We start from the raw sequence: 26,862 nt of genomic DNA, 5'->3' as shown, positions 1-26,862 counted from the left end.
TCGCTCATAAAACCTGACAAAGATGCTTCAAATAAAGGAAATTATAACTCATATCTGTCATGTATCTAGATGGGGGAAACTTAAAATATTAGCAAAACACGCGTCTGTTGTCCCCGTCAGCCTACTAAAGGACAAACAAGCCTGACACAGGAATTTGTGTCTGGCGACAAATAAGTACATTTGGGTTGTTAAAAAAAAAAAGTTTAAAACATCGTTACTTATGAGAGCATCAAACAAAATATTAAAGATGAGGTTTAGCTAGACGCATGCAAAAACATGTTTTTAATTTTACATATATATAATTAATATATATATATAATTAAATTAGAAACATAATTACATTGTGTGTGAGAGTATGTATGTGTGTGTATAAACAGATAGTCCATGATAATGAGCGCTCCAGTTTGTTTTCTGTGGCTGTGACCGAACCCAGACTGGGGAGGAAAGCGTTCTTTAGACTTTACACAAGCTGCAGTCATTGTCAAGGGAAGCCAGGGCAGAAACAAGCAGGATCACTTAGGGCCCTGATTACTAGATTGTTCTCCATGTCTTGCTCAGTTTACTTTGGGGGCTGGGCCCTCCTACGTCAGTCCTTAATCAAGAAATTACTCCACAGTGGTGCACACTGGCTAGTCTGATGGAGACATCTCAATTGCAGTTTGCTCTTCCCAGGTAACCAAAACTTGTGTCTAGTTGACAAGTGCTAGGCAGAACAAGGGATTAAAAGATTCCGTATTACTAAGACGTAAGTTCTTTCAAAAATAACCCATAAGCTTGGGATTGTGTTACAAAGATCTTAGCAGATCTCTTTGTAGGAGCTGAAATTCTGATCCTGCAAGTCGAAACACCCAAATCTAAAATTGCCTTGGCAATTCTGTAAAAGACTAGAAAGCTGGGGCATCCACTGTCCCATATTACATAATTAGCATTTCGTAATATAGAAATGACCAGACGGTCACTGGCGTATAGACAGGGAATAGATCAATGCAATCTGATAGTGATTCAGGAATAAGCCTACACATGTCCTCCTGAGATCTTTTTCATAGACACCAAGACAAATAAGCTGGGAAAGACTTTCCACAATGCAAATGCAACAGTTAGAAAATGGTGAGGCAGCAAGCAAATCTATCCTTTTTTTTTTTTTTTCAAATGAGAATTTGTTCTTATTTATATGTGTGTGTCCGTGTGGGTGTATGCCGTACCCGTGTGGATGCCCTTAGAGGTCAGTGGCTGACATCTGATCCCCCTACTTTTAGAATTTCTTCCCCTAGCATTCTTGTTTTAGGTTCCTGATTGTTTGTATTTGCTTTTCTTTTTTGTTTATGTTTGAGACAGTGTCTCACAGTGTAGCCCATTCTGGCCTAGAACTCACACACTACTAAAAATACACTCAGGCAAAGATCTGGGTGCCAATGAAAATGACACATATAACCCCCCAAATCAAATGAATGTAAAGAACTCTAGCTCAATATGTTAAAAATCGAAGCCAGCCTGTGTTTTCTTCAGTTGGTGGTTTAGTCCCAGGCCCTCAGCCCTGTGAAGGCTCTATGCCCCAGAATAGGGGAACTCCAGGGCTAGGAAGCAGGAGTGGGGTGGATTGGTGAGCAGGGGGAGGGGGAGGGGATAGGGAGAATTCAGAAGGGAAACTAGGAAAGGGGATAACATTTGAAATGTAAATAAAGAAAATATCTAATTAAAAAATGAAGAAAATATATACAAATTTTAAAAAATCGAAGCCAGTTCTAAGAGTTGTGAAAGTGCTGTAGACAGTAGTTACACAGGAAATCCTAATGTTTGGTAAGATGATTACAGTAAAAATACACAATTACATTCTACCATAAATATAACTGAACATAGATGTGGCATTCCTATAGCCATCAAACATGTAGTCTGTTTAGGTGACCGTGAGAATTTCCGAGGGTCATTTTTAGAAGGAATAAAGGAACGCAGTCACATGGAGGACACATGGTCCCGCCTCTATCTCAGCTTGTCTACAGAGCCAGGGCTCCCTCACCCCCTATCACTGGGGCCTGACAGTAGTCTGAGTGTTAATAATATTACTCTTAAGATTTACATCCAGATCTCAGGGCAAAAAGGTTCCCCAGACTTCTGTGTTTCATTCTCTTTTCGGTTGTTTTGTTTCTGTAGTCATAGAAATTGTTTCAGTTTTAGTGAAATATAAAGAAATAAAGCCTTGAATTGACACCTCGCTTATAGCTGTCAGAGCCTTTTACTCTGTTTCGAAAGTTGGACACACAATTACTAGCTGTTTGTCACAGCCATTTAAAGAAGAAACCTTGACAAGCTACTTGGGAACTTTGACACAGCTATGAGCTGTCAGACACTGGACACCATACCCTCCTGGGGATTGTGATGGGGCCGATTCTGCTGCTTCAACACCTGTAGGCTCATTCTCAGAACAACAATGCCCAGAAAAGGACATCAGAGAGAGCCACTGAGTAATTGAGTGTAGTATTTTCTCTTACACTTTCATCCATCAATGAAAACACCAAGAAATACATTTATTAGGTTTAGTGAGTTGTTGACTCCAAAAGCTATTTTTTTTCTCTCTCTTAAATAGAGGACTTTCAACTTTCAACAGGATGCACAACTTTCAAGATAAATGTGAAGTAGTTGTTATGTAGGATGTTCAAAGTTTTGACCACTGATTTCATTTTAAGAAAAAAACTCAGTGTCTCCTGCTTTGGGAGAATAAAGACCTTGTAAAGTTGGTCAAGCTTTCACTAAGGCAACACGGTCTCCCTTTCTACATCTCCCCTGTCCATGGTGTTCTGTTCCGTTCTTTCATGGCCTGGCTCAGAGCCCCCTGCTGCTGCCCTGATACCCATGGCCTTTATTCATTCCAAAAAGTAAAGAACACTTTGAAATATTTATAAGGAAATTGAATAATTAATGTATTTTAGCATCCAGTGCTTTTAGCAATAGGAATTTTCTATTCTAAATTAATTGAAAGGTACATGAAGCAGAAAAACAATATTAACCTCCCCAACTCCATCCACAGAAAGGCCAGATCTGCATGTCATTGTCAAATATTTAAGTCTTAGATAAAATGTGCTAACTGCAGTCTTTAAAATGGAGCTTACACAGAGCAAAACATCAATGTGCCCTTTTCAACCCTAATTAATCCTTTTCAGTCTTTCAAAGAACCATGTAATATAGAAATCGGCCTATTGAGTGGTATCCTGTTAGAGTGTTCTTAGGCCATAAATAGCAGATATTTAATCAATAACATCAGCCAAATGCAAATATTATACTGTCAGTCAAGGACAATTGTATTGGAAATACTTAATAATAAAAGTCTGTCTTTAATATTATTTTTCCGATCAAGGCTATCATCTCTCATTTCTATTTTAAACTTTGGTAGTGCCATTAATATTTTAATGTAAAACTCTTAAGGATATTGTTATTCAATAATTAACTACTGATGATATTCTTGAACTGTATTCTAGACCTATGATAAAAGTCATTATTTGTAGTAAGACATTTAATAAATCTTAGTCAATGAGAAGAAAGAAATTTCAAAATACTCATGCATATTACTTTTGAAAAAGCAGTCCAACAAAAAAAAATCTTGCTTTTTAAACCTTTGTGAAGCAAAATCTAAAAAATGAAGAAAAGTCCATAAACTTGGTGGTCAATTAATCTCCCAATAATGCTTTGAAGTGACTAATCCATAGGATCTTCAGAAAACTGAAATGTTTTTCACTTTAGAGTCAGTGGATTGGGATATTACAAAGATATTTAGAGATGCATTAGCACTAGAAAATTCCTCAGGAGAAAACAATTCAAGCTAAGTTATATAAGCTTAGACTTTAATGAAATAAATAACCGTGTAGGTATTACTGCTTTAAAAATAAAGAGGTTGTTTTAAGTCACTCTATCTAGACTGCACATTTTATTTTTTTTTTATTATTTTCTTTATTTACATTTCAAATGCTATCCCGAAAGTTCCCTATAACCCCCCCCGCCCCTGCTCCCCTACCCACCCACTCCCACTACTTGGCCCTGGCCTTCCCCTGTGCTGGGTCATATAAAGTTTACAAGACCAAGGGGCCTCTCTTCCCAATGATGGCTGATTAGGCCATCTTCTGCTACATATGCAGCTAGAGACTCGAGCTCAGGGGGAACTGGTTAGTTCATATTATTGTTGACTGCACATTTTCTTAAATTCTCCAACTTGATTCTAGCAATTCATCTTTCTTTCCCCAGGGAGACAAAGAAGCTGAATTAGGGCTTCCATTTTCTCCGCTTTGTGATCGGAAGTCAACGATGGTTGCCCAGTCTCAGATAGGTAATTTTGAAAAATGGTGGCCCTGAAAAATGGGTGGGACTTGTTAGTGTTCAAATGCAGGTACTATGTAGTTCAAAGTCTTCCAAACCAACCTCACTCTACACTCAGGATAAACTTTGGCTTCAGGCAGATCTAGATAATGCTGAAGGAGAATCAATGAAGTATGTTTTACAAAATGCATTCAATAAACCGCTACAGCTGGCCAAGGTCAGGTGTTTCCAGGTTCTCATCTTCTTAGCCAAGGAGTTAAATTCAAAGCCCATACAAAAATTTTCAGGAACAGCAAGGCAACTTAAATTAAAGGAAAGCAATAGTTCTCCCTGAACAAGGACCCATGTTACAGCTCAGAATCTCTTGATGTGTTCTAAAGGAAGGAGAGGCCAGTTTCTAAGGGTATGCTTACAGCAGGTCTCTATTCTGATTCTAGATCACATAGTCATTCCCCTACCATGTAGCCCACTTCCCAGAATGCTTCTGATTGAATAGAAACTATTCTAGCCTTGACTATTGTTAAGGAAGTGGAATCCTATCATTATCTTTAGAGGGGTATAGATGTAACAGGATGCAGGTGGAAGTCTGCGGTTGTTAGATGAATTGTATGGAGAGGGGTATGCGTATGCACCGAGCGTACAAGGGGCTAGACTGCAGCGTTGAGCAGAGGGATGTGTAGCACAACCAGCTGGGTCCCAGGTTACTAAACTATGTCCTATGCTTGCCAGTCTCTGATAGCATTCCCACAGCCAGCCTCCTCCTCACAGCCAGTCTCCTCCTCACAGCCAGCCTCCTCCTCACAGCCAGCCTCCTCCTCACAGCCAGCCTCCTCCTCACAGAGCCATGTGATGTATAAATCTGTAACCCTTCTCCAGATGTGGGCTCTGGTGTAGATATTACAGAGCTTTAGGACAGTAGGAAAGTGGCTGGCTACAACCTTTTCCTTTCCCAGCCAACTTCCAAAAACTGTTCAGCCAAGAAAATAGCATCTGGTGCTTATCACCATTCAGAAAGTGTGGATGTTGTAAACGCAGAATCTCATCAAGCAAGCTGGCAGATTCACAGTGGCCGGTGGCTCTGATACACATTCCTCTTAGTGAGTAGAGGTGCTGGCTCATTGGACACCAGCTCTAGAGAGTTAAAAGTCTGGGTGAACAATTAACTTTACTTTGAATTCAAGTATTAATCAAGATACAAAATTATAGTAGGATTTTTGTAAATTTTGAGATGTGTCCCAACATGTACTTGAGAGGTGTCAAGTGTATATACTACTTTGGGCAAGCATTCAATGGATAATTTGCATGTTTGTATATGACACTTCCAGACCCTTCTTTTCTTATATTTAGATGTTGGTCTCTATTCCCAGTGGGTTCAAGGCAGAAGCACCTAATAGCTCTTGGGACCACAAGGTTTTGCAGTCCCAGAGCTTAAAACGGTTATTATTTTTAATCCCCTTTTCCCTCACTACTAAGAAGCAAATGCATCCCGTGGACAAGGCTCTGCTCTCTCTGCCCTTCACTCTCCATCTTGATGAGCACTTTAAATTTAAGTCATCACTCAATCCTGACATCTCAAAGTGGTGGGATTAGTGCTGTCGCCTGGAGATTGTAGTGTTCTCTCTGCTGGTTTGACAGCATACGCCCACACTTTGTGAACTAATGCTTTACATCCAGAGAATAATAAACAGCAATTTGAAGTAAGAATGCATTGACAAATCACTCTGATGCAGTAAGAAAAAAAAAGGAAGATAAAATAAAGTGGCTGTTCTTCTGTGGCCTGAGGGTTGGGGACTTTTAATTAGCTGGTCTTCTTAGAGTTTAGATAGCATATTTTTCTGGTGTATAACATTCAACAAAAAAAATCCAAACGAAGACCATTCATAAGAGTAATGCCCTCTCACTGAGAAGAAAAGACATTCTTGATCATTAGAACTGGCTCAAGAGCTAGGACAGCATAAGGTGTGGAATGTCAGAAAGGAAAGATCACATGCTTGGCCTAGGAAGTCTAGTTTAACAGCTCTCACTACTGAATGCATTATCAACCAAAGTAGCTGCCTTTGAAGGTTGTTACTGTCTTCAGCTTAGCCAGTTCTCTAGTGAGCAGTTGTTTTTCCACATGTCTCCCAGAAAGTCCTCACTGTGGCCTACCATGTGGTTTAGGAAACGGTGCCTCTTGATTGCATCTCCCATTCTGTGTGCTTTGCTTTTTTAGGATTCATTGATTTCATAGTGGAGCCAACGTTTTCTCTCCTGACGGACTCAACAGAGAAAATTGTCATTCCTCTTATAGAGGAAGCTTCAAAATCACAGTCTTCGAACTATGGGGCAAGCAGGTACAATAGTTTTTCTTTTGACTATACAAAAGAGTTTTTACCCAATCATTATTCTTTTCCTCAAAGGTAGGCCTGCAGTTCTTGCAGTAATTATTAGGTAGTACTGCCATCTAGTGTCTATATACTGTAGTGCACTCCCTTTGCAAATGATCATGTTCCACAAAGGGTGTAAGTCTGGATGGGAGGGGAGGTGGGAGGAAGGAACTGGGAGAAGTGAGTAGAAGCCAAGCCATAGTCAGAATACACTCCATGTGGGAAAGAGGATGTGTGTGTGTGTGTGTGTGTGTGTGTGTGTGTGTGTCGGGGTGGGGAAGGGGAGTAAGCGCCTGCCACGTGTTACATCTGGGCCCACGTGACTGTTGTCCAATGCCTGAGGGTCTGTAAACCTGTCTCATATGGTATCTTTACCTAGTTGTTTGTTGATTTTTTTTTTTTTTTTTTGGTTGTCAATGGTAGCTCGTCCACCATGATTGGGTTCCATGTTGCTGACTCTCTGAGGCGGTCAAATACAAAAGGCTCCGTGTGTGATGGGAGCTACGCCCTAGACTACTCGCTCTCAGCTGTGGATCTGAAGAGTTTCAAAAACAACCTGGTGGACATCATTCAGCAGAACAAAGAGAGGTGGAAAGAGTTGGCTGCCCAAGGTACAGTTGTTGATGATGCTACCATTAAGGAGTTGCTAATTCCTTAATAATATGCACTTTCTTCCACTTGATGCGCTTCTTTTTATAAAATACACAAACTCTTGCTGGGTTTTGAAATTGATCCTTCATGAGACAGTTGGTCCCCTTGCTAGCTAAGAAAGGATACTGCTGTTTATGTCGCCTGAGCTGCAGATGTGTGTGCTAATGGGTGGTGGCCATGCAGATGTGAAATAAGGGACAGTAACATGATAACAAACTGTGTAAGAACCCCTGCGCTTTGTAAATAGTACTTTCAAGCCTGTGCCAGCACCAAGCAAAGCCACTAGCTTTTGCTGTATCTACCTGAGTGTCTAGCATTTTAGTTAAAAATAATTGTTTGGGGCTGGAAACATGGCTCTGTAGTTCAGAGTAATTGCTGCTCTTGCTGAGGACCCAGATTTTGTTCCAAGCATCCATGATAAGCAGCTCATCATAGCCTGTAACTCCAGCCCCAGGATCCAATGATCACTCTTGGCCCCTGTAGACAACTGCAGGTACATGCACACACACACACACACACACACACACACACACACACACACACACACATAATTGCAGTAGATAATTTTAAATGAATAAAAGCATTATAAACTATTGGGCATCCAGAGTAGAAACCACTGTGTGCATTGGCTGTTAAAGGTACTATGGTTCATAATGAGAGGGAATTGAGTAGACCTGCTTCAGTCTTCAGGAAGATCTGTGATGCTAAACATGAGCAGGAGTGTAGTTTGAATTAGGGCCGTGCAGAAAGCCTTCACTAAGAAAGTGATGATGTAGATAAATAGAAGAGAATAGGGGAAAGAGGGTTAGGGAGCAGCCTGTCATGGAAGATCAAACCTTTTCAGACAGACACATGGAATGGCCATGTACAAACTAGGAGGTGGAGCTTGCCTCCCACAAAAGAAACAAGGAAGCCTGTGAAAAGGGGAGAAAGGGGGCAGGTTGGAGCCCTGCAGGCATGGTGTAGGGGAATGTGGCGACCAGGCCATTTATTTGGTCCCCCAAAAGGAAAGCCAAATGTAGGGTTATCTCTCAGGCGACATGTAAGTGATTTCAACTAACATTTAACAATGATTTCTCTAACTACATTGCAGAAAATGTAATTTTGTTTGGGTTGCAAAAATGTCACCCAGGATCAGAAATGAGGCAGTTTTATGTCACCCCGGAGAAAGATGAAAGTGGGGACTAAACTCCAAACTGTGAAACAAAAGAGAGAGACTTGAACACGTATGTGTGCAACAGCATGAGCAAGAAGTTAGACTTTAGATGTTTGAAAGGAGACGGTCTGTGCATACTATGCTGGTTTCAGTATGCTTAGTCTAGGGAGTGGCACTTTTAGGAAGTGTGGATTTGTTGGAGTGGGTGTGGTCTTGCTGGAGTAATTGTGTCACTGTGGGAGTGGCTTTTGAAAGAGCTTCTTCCTAGCTGACCAAGGATGCCAGTCTCTCTCCTGGTTGCAGTCAGATCAAGATGTAGAACTCTCAGTTCCTCCTGCACCATATCTGCCTGGATTCTGGATACTCCCTGCCTTGATGATAATGGACTGATCCTCTGAACCTGCAAGCCAGCCCCAGTTAAATACTGTCCCTTATACAAGTTGTCTTGGTCATGGTGTCTCTTCACAGCCATGGAAACCCTAATTCAGACACATGTTTATAAAATGCATAGGTGCTAAAAATAATCATGATATGGAGTATACAATACATATATGTGTCTGCATATGACTTGAAAGATTGTAAACTCGACATCCCTCCTTGTATGAAATCCTATCTGTTCTCCTTCCAACACATCCTGGATCTGGTCTCTTCATGCTCATTCTCTTGAATGCATGCAATCTCTATGTATGTATATAACATGTATATAGAATTGTATGTTGTCTTTTCTATTGCTAGGATTAAACACTGTGATTGAGACAACTTATAAAAGAAAGTCTTGATTTGGTTTATGGTTCCAGAGGTTAGAGTTCACAATGGCGGCGCAAAGGAACAGCTGAAAGCTCACATCTTGATCTATAACCATGGACAGAGAAAGGGCACTGGGAATTGTGTGGGCGTTTGAAACTTCAAATCTCACTCCAGTGAGACATCTCTTCTGACAAACCTACACCTCCTCATCCTTTCTAAACAGGTTCACCAACATGGGACCAAGAATATGAGCCGTTCTCACTTCAATCTACCACACATGGCATTTACTGCCATGGTAATACTTAGTATATATTCGTTTATAATTATACATATAATTCTCTTGTATGAATATGTCTCATGATAACAAATGAAAACCTGAAACATGGAAACAGAAAGACATCTGCTCGATGGTCAGTGACTGTCAGTTTATACGACCATGGTAATCTGCTATGAACCACCAAGCAACCTCCAGTCCCTGAAGTGAGAGTGTGTTTCTTATCTGAGTTGGGATGCCAACATGAAGGTGATCCAGTGTCTACTGAAACTCTATGACAATCCCAAGGTGTCACCACCATCTCAGCCCTCCTCGCACCCTAGCTCATCTTCAGATGTGCAGTGCATCGCACTAAGCCTTGTCAGGGGAAAGGTGTGAATCCTTTGGTTCCACTGTGTGAAGGAAGCTCACTGTAATAAAGTGAGTTCGTAGTTAAAATGCCCCCTAAAAGAGCACTTTCACTCAGGGGAGCCTTCTCCTCGGAGCTGAATATAACTGTCTAGAATTGGTGTACGTAGATTTTGTTTTGATATCAGGCTTTTTGTTTGTTTGTTTGTTTTTGTTTTGTTTTTGTTTTTGTTTTTCGTGACAGGGTTTCTCTGTGTAGCCCTGGCTGTCCTGGAACTCACTGTGTAGACCAGGCTGGCCTTGAACTCAGAAATCTGCCTGTCTCTGCCTCCTGAGTGCTGGGATTAAAGGCGTGTGCCACCACGCCCGGCTGATTCCAGGCTTTAAAAAATACAAATGCTTTCTAATATCCCAGAATGTCCAGATTGGGTTAGATTTCTCCATCTAGACTGAGGAATATATCCTTATCATCAGTCTGTTATTTCTTAGGCATCTATCTGTTCTACACTATTCAGGGGTTAACAGATATCAGAAAGTTTTGTTACTATTCTTGTGGTGAGGTGGGCATTTGAAAATGGCAAGAGTATGTATAAATTTTATATCCCGCTACCTTGCTAGATATTTTGTCAGAGGTAGGAGAAGTTTTTATGATCCTCAATGTGTAAAATCCTATCGACTTCTTCCTGTCCTAATTGTATTGCCTTTATCTCCTCCCCATGTCTAATAGCTCTAGCTGAGATTGTATTTAACCAGAGTGGAAATTCTTGTCTTATTTCTGATTTTACTGGAAATATTTCAATGTTTTTCATCATTGAACATAGTGTTGGCTGGAGGCTCGCAGTATGTTGCCTTTTGGGGGGAGGGAGGGGGCTGTGATATATTCTCTGTATCTGGAGGTCATCCAGGACTTTTATCATGAAGGTTACAGGATATACTGGAAGACCTTTTCTGTATATAATGTGAGGATCATGTGGTTTCTGTCTTTGAACCTGCTAATGTGGTAGATTGTATTTACTGATATACACACATTGAAATATCTCTGCCTCACTGAGATTGTGATAGATGGTATTTTTGATGTGTTCTTGAATTTGGTTTAATTGTATTTTGTTGAGTTTTAGCATCCGTATTCATCAGGGATATGATCTATAGTTTATTTTTATGTGTGACTTTGTCTGGTTTAGGTATAAGTGTACTTCTGGTTTCATAAAAACAAATACAAACAAATAAACAAACTAACTAACTAACCAACTAAACTTTTCCCACTTCTCTTCTATGGAATAGTTTGAGAGTCAATGGCTTTAATTCCTTTTTAAGGGATAGTCTACACAAATGGCCTGGCTTCATTCAATAAAATGTACATTTTTCTATTTTCTGAAATTAATCAGTGGATGCCAAAAGGAAAGATAAATACAAGCAATGTTTCTTATTATTTCTTCTATATCTGAATTTGTGTTCTTTCTGACAATTTGAGGATGGTTTTTCTCTAACTTTGCATTATGAATATGAATAATAGTTACAAGACTTTATAGCAGTTTATGTACCCCCGGAAACCTGTTGGGTTAGAATGTGGGGAATAGACATTGAGGAAGAGATAGGTAGGTTAGAGGCTACAATGTTTATCAGTGATTAGTGACTAGACCATTTACAAGTACATTGGAAGTTTGTCAACTTTGTACCTTAGAGAAGACTACACACTACACACTACACACTACACACACACACACACACACACACACACTCACACACATGTTTATATTTATGAGTATATATATATATATATATATATATGTACTCTCATTTCTGTTCTCTTTAAGAAACTTTTAGATTTACATTGAACATACTGTTTATTTCCTTCTCCCTCTGTCTCAAATGTCCTTTATCAATCAAACCAATCTAGTACTGGCCTCAATTTTAATTCATGTAAGAAAAAAATCCCTGCTTCCAACAAGACCTTGCTATCACTCAGTAATGAATTCATGGGTAGAGTAGGGTTTGGCCAGTTATTGAAATGCTCTCAATAGACTGATCCATGTATAACATTAGAACCATTGTGAGCCAGTGCTTTCTCTAAAGCCCATCTGTGGTCACCAGTCTTTTGGTGAATTCTTAATATCAAAATCATTCACTCATTAAATCTTATATTTTAAGGTACATAGTGAGCCCTGTCATGTGCTGGAAATATTCTCCACTTCCTTAAGTGCATGCATGAAAGCATATTTAGCTCTGAATCCTCTATATAATATATTATATTTTATGGACCCATATTTATCAGGCATTTTAAATTTATGTTTATTTGTGTATATGGACATTTCGAGTGCACTTATGTATGTGCACTACATGTGTTCTTGGTGCTTTTAGAGGTAAGAAGAGGGCCTTGGATCCCCTCTAACTAGAAATGCAGATAATTATGAGCCACCAATGTGGGTGCAAGAAATTGAACTTGGGTCCTCCAGAAGAGCAACCAGTGCTCTTAAAAGCTGGACCATCACTCTAACCCCTCAGTATACAACTTGATATATAGATTAAATAGAGAAAATAATGAAAACATGATAATCATATGCTATAATAGAAATCTATAACAACACATTATAATGAAAAAATGAATTCTCTACCTCTTTCTCAAAATATCTTACTGAAAATCGTATTGAACCCGTATAATAACATCAATTCCCATAGCTTTGATTTCTGCACAGAATTTGGGTTCTCTCTTATTTGTGTTATTAAGTATAACCAATGGGTAAAGGCATTTTTGGATGATAATAAATAATGTTCTTACTCATAAATAAGCATGTTCTTACTCATCTCATTTTAAAAGTGAATCTCAAACAGAATATTACTTCTTTATATAATTTTATACTTAAATAGAAGTATAATAGCATTATGTATATAAAACTAATGTCTTTCATGATGACCTCTCATTTGATTCTATGAGGGTCTACTTGAGCCAAAATTGATTAAGATTACTTTTTTCAAATCAGCTGAAGATCATCACAACAGATATGAGAGACATGAACAGCTCTAATAGCAAAAGCAAAAAACGCTGAAAATTAAAAAATATTGACTATATTTGTTTTTATAATTTTACTACAGTAGTTTATGCAAAGTGACTAATTTATAAAACTAATCATAGGGTTTTTTTTTTCATTATTTCTTCACACTTTCTCTAGATTGTTAAAATGAGTACCCTTGTTCTTTAGAACCAAAATCAATTCTACAGGAACAGCGTAAGTTTTTTCTTCAGTAAGCAACTTTAGGTAAAACTTCCTATGTGCTGACAGCTCTAATTTGGTCAAAAGATATTCTTGCTAGTCATCTACCTGGGCTTGAGTGAGAAAGGGAATCCTTTTTTTTTTGTTTCTGCAGGTTGTTGCTAAGTTGACACCAGAAACCTCAGACATAACAGCTTCAAATTTCTTGATTGACTGGCTTCTCTGGCATGGACTAGACCTCCTGGTGGCTGCAGCATCAACATCTTTATGCCTTCAAATATTGGTGCAAATAGTATTTTGTGGCACCTCTCTTTGCTGAGGTGACATGGCAAGTGCCAATAAATGTTCCTTGAGCAACTTATCAATGATTTTTGTCATGTCTTCTGTAAGGCTACCAGGACACTTTCACTTCAACTTTATATTTTCTAAACTTTCGAAAGGAAGCACACATTTTAGAAATTTATCCTTTATAAAAATTCTAACTTTTTTCTCTGAAAATTCTTTAATAATCCCTACCACTAAAATTATTCAGAAAAATTACAAGATGAATATCACATGAGCAATGTTCATAATTTATATTCTAGTGAGAATGAATGGCCAGTATAGAATGGTTGACACACTGGGTTGTTTTAAATCTTCTGTTGCCACATAACTTAGTTTAAGATTAATTATTTTTCCTCCAAGAAAAATTCCTTAAATATTTTAATTGTATTTTATTAAGTTTAGTATGTGTGTGTATGTATGTATGTATGTATGGATGGATGGATGGATGTGTATGGCTGCAGATAACAGAGCATGTTGAGGTCATAGGACAACTTGCAGGACTTGATACTCTTATGTCAAGTCTTACATATTTTTAACAAGTATTTTTCAATATTTTCTTTGACTATGACTCCCTCATGGCTAACTTAATACTTAGTTGTACCAGAGTGATAGAAGAACTGTCCCAGTTATGATTTTACTGCTGTTGAACAGATACCATGACCAAGGCAACTCTTATAAAGGACAACATTTAATTGGGACTGGCAGACATGGCACAGGAGGAGCTCAGAGTTCAACATCTTATTCCAAAGGCAAATAGATGAAGACTGGTTTCTGGGCATCTAGGATGAAGATCTTAAAACCAACACCCAACAGGGACAAACTTCCTCCAACAAGGCCATACTTTCGCCAACAAGACTACACCTCTAATTAGTGCTACTCTTTGAGTCAAGCATTTTCAAACCACCACATTTCACTCCCTGGTTCCCCTAAAATTGATCAAACATATGCGTCTATGGGGGCCATACCTAAACAAAGCATAATTAAAATAAATTTAGTCCAACTTCAAAAGTCCCAATAGTCTATAACAGTCTCAACTATGTTAAAATTCCAAAGTTCAAAGTCTTTTCTGACATTCTTTCAATCACTTAACTGTAACCCCCTATAAAGTAAAAATCAAAAAGCAGATCCCATACTTTAAACATCACAGGATATATACTACTGTTCCAAAATGGCAAAGTGTGTAAATACTTTAAGAAACAAGACAAGAAACCAGCTGAGCAAACTCCAAACTCTGCATCTCCATATCTGTTGTCAAAGTGCTCTTCAGCTCCCAACTCCTTTCATCTTTATTGGCTGCAGCACAGTTCTCTTTGGCTGGTTCCACTCCTTGTTAGCAGCTTTGCTCAGAAGATATCCCACCTTTCTGGAATCTTGAATATCTTGGGGTCTCCAAGGTAACTTCAACACTACAGCTTCTTGTTCCAATGTCTGTGATCCAGACATGACCTTCTGGGCTCCTCCAAAGGGATTGGGTCACTTCTGTAGCTCTGACCTCTGTGGTACGCTAGGCTCTGGTTGACTCCATTCCACTGCTGCTGCTGTTCTTGGTGATCATTCCATGTTACTGGCATCTCTAATACCCTGGATTCTTCTGCTGTAACTATTCACCAATAGCCTCTCATAGGCTCTCTTCATGATGCCAAGCCTCAACTTCCTTGCATGACCCCCTTCAGTTCCAGGCCATCACCTTCACCAATGACCTTCCCTAGCCTCTCTCAGATGTTCTCTAAGATCATTCAAAACCCAAACCATCCAGCTGAGTTTTACACATTACCAAGTTTAGTTGCAATATAAGGTACAACCTTGGCTATCTCTGGAGCACAGCTTCTTTGTGCTCTCAGAAAGCACTTCCCAGATTTCAGTTCAATAATTCTGGTCTCTTTTTAATCAGCACTATTTTCTTATCTCCATCTAACCAACATCACTTGTCCTAATAATCCCTTCTATTTTTGACTCTAAAGCCAGAGCTACATGGCCAAAGCTGCTGAGTTCTCCTGCTTGTTGGAGCTAGAACACGCCCCTCCTCCCATTCTATTACATTATCACCAGTATTCTGTTCTCAAAGTCCTTCACTAACTAAGCTTGGCTATCCTGGAACTTGCTCTGTACATTGACCTTGAACTCAGAGATTTTCATGACTCTGTCACCTGAATGCTGGGATCAAAGGTGGATACTGCTACCCCTGAACTTAAGCTTTTCTCTACTTGGAACTTGCTCTATACTAAGCTGGCTCTGAACTCAGAGGTCTGCTTGCCTCTGTCTTCTGAGATTAAAGATGTGTATCATCATGCTTGGACCTAAATTTACCTAGATGGAATCTTGCCCCAAAGTCACCACTCCCATAATCTGTTTATCTTTTTGAACATAAGATTCAGCTTTATTTCACTTACTTGAACCATACATATTACATTTTTCTTTTTTCAGCTTGCTTCATTTCATTAAAATGTTCTTCATAAGAGTTAACTTTAGTAACCACATAACGGAATTTACATTAAATTGTTTTGAGACTTCCTTTGTCAAAGCAATTAGTCTAAATTTCTTCACCTTAGCCTCAGACAGATTCTTTGGACAAAAAAAGCAAAAAGCAGCCATGTTCTTCATCAAAATATCACAAAACAATCTCTAGGCCACATACTAACATTCCTCTTCACTCTTGGGCCAGCAGGCCTACACAGTTCAAACACCCTCAGCATTACCATCTCCCATATTCATACTAAGATGGCCAATTAAAGCCTACTTAACACATTCCATGGCTTTACAAATACAAAGTCCCCTAGTCCACATTTATCCAAACAAAAAATATGGTCAGGCCTATCATAGAAATAACCCAGTCCCTAATACCAATTTCTGTCTTAGTTATGGTTTTACTGCTATGAACAGAGTTGACCAAGAACAACATTTAATTGGGACTGGTTCAGTCCATTATCATCAAGGCAGGAGCATGGCAAGCACCCAAGAAGACATGGCACAGGAGGAGCTGAGAGTTCAGCATCTTGTTCCAAAGGCAAACAGGAGAAGGCTGGCTTCTAGGCAGCTAGGATGAAGGTCTTAAAGCCCACACCCATTCCCACAATGACACACTGCCTACAAGACTACACTTACTCCAACAAGGCCACACCTCCAAATAGTGCCATTCCCTGGGCCAAGAATATTCCAACAACCGTAAGCACCATAAGAAGTAATCAGAGCAATCAGCTAAGAATAGTGTTGGGATAACAATCCTACAAGGAATTATATTTTTATCTATGATCTAACGTTTCCTCAGAAAGGAAAAAGATGGCCATATTATAAACTCAGATTAAATCCAACGTTAAGACATCTATGTATACCAAGGAAAAACATACACATCACAGAAATAAAATGATAACTAGGGATACAGCAGGAAACAGGGTTAAAATATCAAATTTTGAAACAGAAATGTTCAATTCTGTCATTGTCATTAATAGTTACACATTTTTAAACAATTTCATCTCTGAGCTGTGACTTCATAAATTATAAAGTGGTGGTCATTTTTTAAAGTGGTCTCAATAGCTGTGATAAACATTGAATGAATGAGTGCATGCAAAGTGTTTTTACAGTAATACTTATTTTGGGGGGCTTCTGTATACTTCAAAAATTTGTAGAGCATAAGCAAGGCTTCTTTCTGTCTTAGGGTTTTACTGCTGTGAACAGACATAGTTGTGAACTGTGACCAGTTCACCAAGGCAACTCTTATAAGGACCACATTTAATTGGAGCTGGCTAACAGAGGTTCAGTCCATTATCATCAAGGCAGGAGCATGGCAGCTCTCCGTACAAAGTGATGGACAGTACCTTTTCTTGATTCACCAATGTAGCCTTTCCCATATCTCCTGCAAGTGTCTCCCAAATCCACCTAGTGTCTCTAGGAGAGATGGTCAGAATGCAAATAACATAGGTCAGAACTGTTGTCACAGTTGTCTAATGTGGAACGATGTAAATTAATTAGTTTGAATTAACTTTTAAGGAATTGAAGATTCTTCCCTTCCCCCAAGCACAAAAGCCCCCAGAGAAGAAAAGGGGTTTGAAAACTGTGTCTGTAGACCTGAGTGCTCTAAAAGGGGAGCTTTGTAATCTACCAAATAGCTTATGAAAATTAAACTTGAAAGAAATATTTACTACCTACGTCTTTATCTCTTAAACTACAAATGTAATTTTATATACATTTTCATATACATTTATATACATATTCATAATTTTTAATAATTTTCCTCATTAACTGTGGGAATTGTGGAAGTTCCCAGAAATCATGCAAAAAATTCATAACTGAACTGTTGATTTTTCTCATATATATTTAATTTCTGTGTTTTGTTCCTTCTTTAAAATCATTATATAAATGTGTAACTCTCCAATTATAAAAAGTAAGGAAAAAACAAAGATATTTGTAGTTTCTTTCCAAGTAAAGTTGAGTTCAAAAATATTCAAAGGGAGATGGAGAAAACCTTCAAGAATCTGAGGCTGCAACTTTATTATAATGTCATTTTTTTCTTTTCTTTTCCTTCTTTTGTTTCTTAGAGACAGAGTTTTTCTGTATAGTCCTGGCTTTCCTGGAACTCTCTTTGTAGACCAGGCTGGTTTCAAACTCACAGAGAGTCTCCACCTTCTGAGTGATGGGATTAAAGGCATGTGGCAGCATCGCCCAGTTTACAGTGTCATTTTTAAAACCTAGCCTGGCATGGTGGCTCATGTCTTTTATGCCCCCACTTGAAGCCCAGAACAACAAAACTGTGAGTCCAGCCTGGTCTACATAGCACTCTCCAGGACAGCCAATACTATGTAGTGTGACTCTGTCTCAGACACAGCATACAGACTAGGTTCAGCTCGATGGTGAAAGCTTCAGGCTTACATTTTCAGCTACTCTGAAGCTGAGGCAAGGCAATCTCAAGTTCAAAATGAGGCTGGGCTCTCAAGCCCACAAAGTCAACCTGGAGAAACCAACAAAATTCTCTCGCAAAACAACCAGTGGTGGAACAGTCGCCTGCTGTGCGCCAAACCCTAAATTAGTGCCTAGCATGACAATAACAACAACAAAATAACTGACAAAATCAAAACTGTAAGCCAAGCCCCCCCTTTTAGCTTGAAAGCTAGTGATAACTGAATCTGGTAGGCTTGCATTAGTTTTTAGTTATATCTACAACATTTGGTAAAGGTAATAAGACATACAGGCTACAGATCACTCCGTGGTGTCTGCTTACTACTCTGAAGATAGGATTTCCTTTGTAGGGGCTTGTGTCTAACATCACCCTGTGTTCAATTAAGCTGAGAAAACCCATAGATATTAATGAGGACTTGAAGCACTGTTAAATAAAAGCAATGAATACTAAGACAATAACTATGATGTTAGTTTGGTGGGAAAATATCCAACGTAAGAACAATCTTGTTACATGACTCTGTAGAGGTCACAAATTCCATCATTATTGATCTACAAACTACTTCATAGCTAGTTGCTCAATGTGCTTTTTTTATTTTAAAGAATGAATTTGCAAATGTACATGAACATACAAGGAAATCAATTTCTTCCATCACTTCATTCAAAAATTGTAGTTAGATAAGATTCTCCACATATCCTTTCAAATAATCCCTTCCCATAGTCAGCAACATTAGATTAGAGTATATGTGCAGGAGATAAATGCCATGGGGGTGATGTTATGAAAACAAGGGTCTTCCTTATCCCAGGTACTAGGATAGCTGGGTGTTTAGGACTAATTTCTCTCTTGGCTGATCTGAGAATTCCTACAGACAAGTACTAACCCTGTAAGCCTTCTGAGATGTGATGACAGAAAAAGTTAATATAAACAACTGCTATAAAAACAAAATGTTGGGAGATAGTCTATAGTTTTAATTCCATCTATGAATTTGTCAAGCAGTATTTGCAGAACAGCATGAGGACCATCTGGTAGTGGCTAGATTTTAGATCATGCATTCCCACCAGGATGTGTTGGATTTTTTTTCCCAAGCCTCATACACATTTGTTGAAAATTATGTGTCTCAGCTTCATAATGACTGTAAGTAATGTTTGCTTTCACAAGGTAAATGAAAGTAAAGGAAGAGGAAGGGAAAACACTGTAAGGGTCCAAGAATCACTGAAGGGAATGCCTCAGACTCAAATAGTTTGTAAGAGCAGAGAGTTTTATTCTGCAGAAACTACCAGCAAGTAGGGACCACCCATTCATCAAAAAGGCAATGTGGAGGTGAGCTTGCAGGCTCAATTTAAAGCCAATTAGGGGAATTTCAGGGATGTGTACACGACCTTTATCTTGATTGGTTGGCCCTATCTCTAGGGTTATGGGTGTCTCTGGGATTTTGGCTAGTGTTCTGGGGTCTTTCCAGAACCATTACTGTCTTAACTATTCTTGCTTAGGGTAAGATGTCAGAGCGTCTCCTGATTGGCTGTCCATGGTCTGTGGTTTTCCCTGGAACTGTTTTGTTCAGTTCTGGGACATAGAAACTTAGACCTATTCCCCTGAACTGGCATCTCCCAGTCTGTCATGGAGTCAGTCAGTCTAGCTGCTCCCTCTCAAACCCAACCCTGATAAACACACACACAATAAATACACCCACAATCTCCAGAGTCTCATCCTCTGTTGGGAACACACAATGCTGTCTCCATTCAGTTGTTAACAAATTATATACTTGTTGACCATTAACATCAAAAGATGAGCTGTGTGCAGTCTCCAGCTTAGAGACAACCCTGGCTGTGGTTACTTGTGCAAGGCGAGAACTGTGCAAAGCTCCAGATCACTGAGATATGCTGTAGGTGATCTGGTCTGGGTGGAGGCTGAAAACTTTGTCAAAACAAAATACCAGCATTCATACAGTTTTATTTCTTGAGTATAGAGAACCACAGAAGTGGAGATTTTAAATTACTTCTCCCAGTGGCCCAGTCTTGTGATGTCTCTTCTGTATATTAGCGTCTCTTTTCCTTTGAAAGTCTCAAGGGTATAGGACTTACGTGTGTCTTGGATTTTGTTTGTTTGTTGATTTAGTCTTAGATAATCTTTTACTACAGTATTTATAGCAAAGGACATTAATGAAAAGAGAATTCTGGATTCTGTTTGTTTGTTTGCTTGTGTTTATTGTTTTGTTTGTAATGAAATACTGCTTACGCTTGTTGCTGTTAAACATCTCTGTCACCCCCAGGGAATAGAGTTCAAAATCGTTTTAGTTTTTCTTCACATAAAAATGAAAAAAAAATACCACATTTATCTCATATGTCTCATCTTGAAACAGTATAATTGTACTTTTCCAGACAACTAAAATTTTTCTTGCTTTTTCAAATTTGTGTAAACTTACTCTCTTGGGTCAGGGAGGAGGTCTGTGTGAGCAACATCTTCAGGTTTGTGAAGCAGAGGGTGGCTCTGGAGTAGAAATCCCAGATCTGCTCCATACATGAATAAAACTTTTTGTGCAAGATGAAACTGATGATTAAGTGGTAAGGAGTGTGGCTGGCTAAACATATCCTCTATGACTCTTACTTTGTTGTTGCTGTTATTACAAATTCAATGTATCATTCTTAGCAATTTATGCTTTTCATGCCCCTTCTTACCTAGATTGCCCATGATTTTAATAAATTAGGACATATTGACACATTTGTGTTAAAGTACAAATAGATTTCATCAAGAACTTAAGATTAAAAAGGCTACTATGTATTAAGTCCTTTTAAACAATCTGAATTTGAATTTTAACTTTATTATTATTATTATTATACCCATCTGGGAGTTGCACTTAAAATCTGTAAATCCAGGGTGGGTCAAATGACTCACTGGGCTAATGTACTTAACTACCCATGTAAGTGGAAGGAGAGATCTGACTCCGGTAAGTTGTCTTGTGACCTCTACGTGCCCCTGCTCCAACTAAATAAATACATATAATACAAATATAACATTAATATTTTCATCAATCTTAATAATTATCATCATTGATAATATAATATAAAAATAATTTTAAATATATGAACCCATAATCCTATAGAAAATTGATTATCATAGGCTGTAGATAATTAATAAGGTTACAGATATGAATTTATCATTGGATTTTGCATTCTGACATTGTTAAATACAGCAATTGGGGAAATGATTCCTTATGCTAGTAACATTGTGTTATTTTATTTTTTGATGAAAATCAAAAGCATCATTTTTTTGACTTTTAAGATTAACAGAAACGGCAACAAATAGGCAAGTTTAGGAAATTATGCCTGCATGATTTTGTTATGCCTCTCACATTAAAAATGTGATTCCTATGTCTTCCCACATTTCCAGCTACTTGTCATGTACAGGAGAATGAATGTGACTCAGTGGTTCCTACATAGAATAGGACACACAATTTTCTTTTTCAGTACTATCTGTTACAAAACTGTGTTTAGTCACATCCACCAGTCTCTATTAAGGCAGTTACCAAGTAGATTGCTATGATGATATAATTGGGTTATTTTAAAATTAAAAGCAATTGAAGGTTTTTATCTATTTACCACAAAAAAATTTAAACAGAAATTTTAGCTCATCAGCGTGTTTCCAGCACAGCATGGGATATTTCGCTCCTTTGCACTTTATTATTTCCAAGTTTCCTTTTCTGAAGTTAATTTTGATGAATGTACACAAGACCAGTAATATGAGCTACTGTTCTACCTACAAAAGATGAAGAGAAGACAAAATGAGCATACCTTTTAGATTCAATTTTTATCATTTTATTCTTATAACAATTAAACAGCTATTCCAATATGTCTTGTCCAAACACTATTGGGTGTGGAGTCTTATCTGGAGAACTCCCAGTGATAACACCCTTAAAGGAAACTGACACTTCTTTCCAGCCACGAACAAATGGCAATAACACCTAGCCTTAGGGTGGGTCTTGGTGTCAACCTCCTTTCTCCTCATGTTGAGATATTTTTCTGGCTTCAGCTTGCACAAGTTCTTCACACTATCATAATATCTGTGAATATTATGATATTAAGTACTATATGCAACTACTGTCAAAATATAGGCTTATGCAGCCACTTGGAAATTAATGTGGAGATTCCTCAAAAAGTGAGGATCTTCCACATAGTCAAGTTACAGAACTGTGGGGCATCTCTGCAAAGGACCCTATATACTATTACAGAGATACTTGCTCACAAGTGTCCCCTACTGCTCAAATATCCAGGTAATGGAAACAGTGGAGATGTTCCACCAGTTAGGAACGGATATAGAAAATACAGTGCATTTACATGAACAGACATTATACCACTGTTAAGAAAAATGAAACTGTGAAACTCATAGCTAAATGGACAGAACTGGAAACGATGTAAGCAAAGTAAACCAAACCCAGAAAGGCAGACATCACACACTTTCTCTCATACATGGATGTTAGCACTCGAAATACCCACAGTGGTTAGGAAACTAATAAGGGGACATGGAGATGGGGAATCTTTCCAAGGAGGGAGATAGAGCACAGTAATATAAAGAAAGAGGAATATGAAACAGAAAGTATCAAATGCAGTGATGGGTATAGGAGGACATGGAGAAGGGACAACTAACACTAAGACACTTCTGAAGAAGCCATATGGAAAAATTCACATATATATATATATATATATATATATATATATATATATATATATATATATCCCGGAACACAGAGACAATGCCCCAACTAGACACCATGTGTTAGCAAATAAAGCCCTTCTTGTACCCTTGGTAATATGGCCTCTCTTTGGGACTACTAACCTTCTTGCCCTAAAACTTTCCTCAGCATGTGTTCCATGTTCTCGATATCTTTAACCTCGGAGAGACTTCAATGCATGTCCATCTTCATTCTCACAGCTTTTGAGATTATGCTTTCAAGGCTAGAATACAAGGACTTCAATCATGCCCCAGATTGTGTGTACTTGCTAAACCCTCATGATCCTGCATACTTCAGAGATAGGGTAAATAGGGGCTTTTTTAGGGATACGGGTGGAAAGGGCTAATTGGTCTTAGCATCAAGCAAGCAGAAAGGACTGATTAGTTCTAATATAGCACTGAATAACCATGCGGGCAAAAAGTCAGAGTGGGATCTGTGTGTGTTTGTATGTGTGTGTGTGTGTGTGTGTGTGTGTGTGTGTGTGTGTGTGTGTGTGTATACAGAGTTATGCGACCTTGCAGTGAGCTCTGTACAAGTTCACATTTTAGACAAAGCCAGCCACCTGTGTTCAGTGACACTCTCCAGGTAAAGACACTCTCCTGACAGAGGTAGAGACAGAGCCCCACTGAAAAAGGGAGTCTCCCGTTTTGTGCAGAGCTCCTAAATCCATCTGGTCATGGTCATGGGGGCTGCTACTATAATAGCAGAGTTGCCTAAAACTAGGTCACCCTATGCTAGAAGAACACTCTATATTGTTCAATTGATCTTTTAATTAAGTTCATACTCTTAAAACTTTGAACTTGGTCAAGGTATCCTTAAGATATCATTCCTATTTTATTGCCTCAGTACAAAATATTTGGTGTTGGTGGATTATTGTTATTATTATTATTAGTTATTGTTATTTCTCCTTTTCCTCCTTCTTTTTCTTAAATTCTTCTTTTCTCTTAATTTTGCAGTACTGAGGATTGGACCCAGGGCCTTGGATTTATTAGTTCCACACAGCTACATCTCAAGATTTTTGGCTTCTTTAGAGTTTCAGTATCTCTTTAGCAACCACATCTTCCTTGATGACCACATTATTGTCATTGTCATCATCATCAACATCTTCATCATTGTTACTATTACTATCATTTTGGTTTTTCAAGACAGGGTTTCTTTAGGAAGTCCTGGCTGTCCTGGATCTCACTCTGCATACCAGGCTAGCCCGGAACTCAGAAATCTGCCTCCCTTTGCCTCCATAGTTCTGGGATTAAAGGCGTGCAACACCTCACCACTGCCCGGGTGATCTCAACTTTCAACTGTTTTATTTTCTGAGAAATTTTCAAGTTTTCTATTGCTTCAGATTTACTTTTTGTTTCCAACTTTCATTGTAACGTGGCAAAAAGCAGCTAGCAATATTTAAACTATGGGGATAAATGCATTGAAATTTTCTCTTTCTTTTAGAGTTAATATCCTAAAAAATATCTGGGCATGACCAGAGTGCAGACAGGTTCTTCACAGTCTAGCACAAGGAAGGGCTCTCTTGTACAATTCACCATGGAATATCCATTCATCTTAACACTCATCACAAGTAGTCTTTAAGTTCTTTATTCCAGTTGGCATTTTCTCATGGAATTTCTGGTTTAGGTGCTCTGCCTAAAAGTGCATATTTTCTACCCCATAGTTTTGCACTGTTCTAAACTCACCCTTTCAAACCAGCGCTAAAGGCTCCTAACTCACAATGTTAGGAAGCCCTGGATATCAAAGCTCTAGTCCCCCTTCTCTGATACCAATTTTCTTTTCCAGTCAGTGTTTTACACACACACACACACACACACACACACACACACAGAGAGAGAGAGAGAGAGAGAGAGAGAGAGAGAGAGAGAGAGAGAGAGATCTCTATATCTCCATATCGCTATCCTCTCTATCTCTACCTATATCTTTATCTATAACCAAAAAATTTATTAACTTTATTTTAGCAATTTTAGTCCAAGGACTGCTGGAACATTAATTTGGGCTGAGGTAATAAAAATATATGGTAGTAGGAGTATCTAGCAATCTGATCACTTCATGACTAACAGGAAGGAAAGACAGGAAGCTGGGAGAATGTATGTCTTTCTGGGGAATGACCAGTGACCTACTTTCTCCAAGTAGATACCCTCTCCAATTTTCACTGTCTTCCAATAATGATATGTCATAATGTGAATATATCAAGAGGTGACTATAGTAACTACACTGGGTCCCCCAGAATCTACTTATTTCACCAATTCCCATCACTAGTACCAGACATGATTTCATTTCATAAAATGATTGGTTGCCCCAATAATAAGTTGTCACACTCAGTTAGGACACCTTATCTGCCAATTGGCAGTGTGGCACACAAGATCTACAAATGAATATGAGTATTGATGATTGTCTTTCACCATCAGCCTGTGCAGAGTCTTTTAAAACTATGAACATTGTCTATTAAAGAAGGAGCTATGATCTCAGTTACAGTTTGTCTTTCTGATACTACAACAAAACTGTATGCCAGCTTCATTAATAAGATCTTACAATCTAGTTCTAGTGGGAACCAACAGCAGTGACAATTGCCTGAATTGTTTAAGAACATCTCTGATGTCAACAATGCACTGGGATGCTCGTTTAATAAGCTATAGCTCCTGGAAATGGTATTATCTACCCATTTAGGGTAACTCTACAGAGAAATTACTTTAACATAGAGCTATGTGCATGAATCTTATGGAAGATTATTTTCCCTGGCTTTTAACTTGATTATCATGCACATCGCTTGTAGGCTGCACTGCATGTAAATGTTAGTGGCATTTTTGTTATAGCTAGGAATCATAAATATTTTCATAATATATTTAGTGGAATATACTGAAGTTTAATTTGATGCCATTATTACTTCAAAGTCATATATAGGATAAACCTGTAGTTAGTTCTTGTCATTCACACAATTACCAAAGACGTGCATGCACGCAGTACCACTGTGTTTCAGTAGATTCCTTTACTATGCTGATATTGTATTGCAGTTTAACTGGAATTCTTTCTGATACTATGTATTTTATTTTTAAATTTTATTTTGAAAAGAACAAACATTTGATCAGACTGGAAGGATGGGCTGGATCTTATTAGACTAGAGTAAAGCTTGGATTCCATGAGTAGGTTTCAACATCATTTACATAAACTATGCTTCAGATGGGAAAGTTACCTAAAATCGTCTTTGATTTGATGAATGTTCCCAGTTGTTTCCTCCTTCCTGAGAGGATGATGTCAAAATTATGTGCCTGAGAGTGACTTACTCATGACATACCCAAGTTAATTACAAAGGCTTCTGCAACTAAAGATGAATTTAAAATAATCTGATTTTGATATATGAGGTCTTTAATTTTTGTGAATTACCAGATTCTATGAAATCACTTGGCAATGTGTGTGTGTGTGTGTGTGTGTGTGTGTGTCTGTGTGTGTGTGTGTATGTGTGTGTGTGTGAGCGTGTGTATGTATGTATACTTGAAAATAACAGGACCTCTTAATTTGGAAGAAGGACTACTCTTTTGGTACTACAAAATTAAGGACCTGGTCCTAATACTGCTTTTCTAACTGAACTTACAGAATTTCTCTCAGATGTAATATGTACACCATTTTTGAGATTTAATTGTTTTTATTTAATTATTTAATCCATCTTCCATTTTTTACTTACTAATAAAACTTCACTAGAAATAATATTATTCCTAGCCAGAGCAATCTGACAACAAAAGGAGATCAAGGGGATACAAATTGGTAAGGAAGAAGTCAAAATATCATTATTTGCAGATGATAGGGTGGTATGCATAAGTGACCCTAAAAAGTCCACCAGAGAACTCCTAAACCTGATAAACAGCTTCAGTGC

General features: G+C 38.3%; 1 protein-coding gene across 5 annotated transcripts in view; it reads left to right on the top strand.

Moving 5' to 3' along the window:
- The window catches only part of Pde1a (phosphodiesterase 1A), a 287,640-nt gene that overhangs the window by 252,766 nt on the left and 8,012 nt on the right, over positions 1-26,862 (top strand). For 4 of the 5 annotated variants that reach the window (XM_029536147.1, XM_021192360.2, XM_021192362.2 and 1 more), the window contains 3 exons: positions 4,231-4,312; positions 6,515-6,635; positions 7,092-7,279. In XM_029536147.1, coding sequence (XP_029392007.1) covers positions 4,231-4,312; positions 6,515-6,635; positions 7,092-7,279 — 391 coding nt within the window. Of the gene's footprint in view, positions 1-4,230; positions 4,313-6,514; positions 6,636-7,091; positions 7,280-13,207; positions 13,415-26,862 lie in introns of those variants that run through there. The other variant, XM_029536148.1, reaches the window with a different exon arrangement.

Source organism: Mus pahari, chromosome 3 (genome assembly GCF_900095145.1).
Source record: "Mus pahari chromosome 3, PAHARI_EIJ_v1.1, whole genome shotgun sequence".
Classification (NCBI taxonomy): Eukaryota; Metazoa; Chordata; class Mammalia; order Rodentia; family Muridae; genus Mus; species Mus pahari.
Note: the sequence above shows the minus strand (reverse complement) of the source record. Positions and strands in the feature narration are given on the sequence as shown.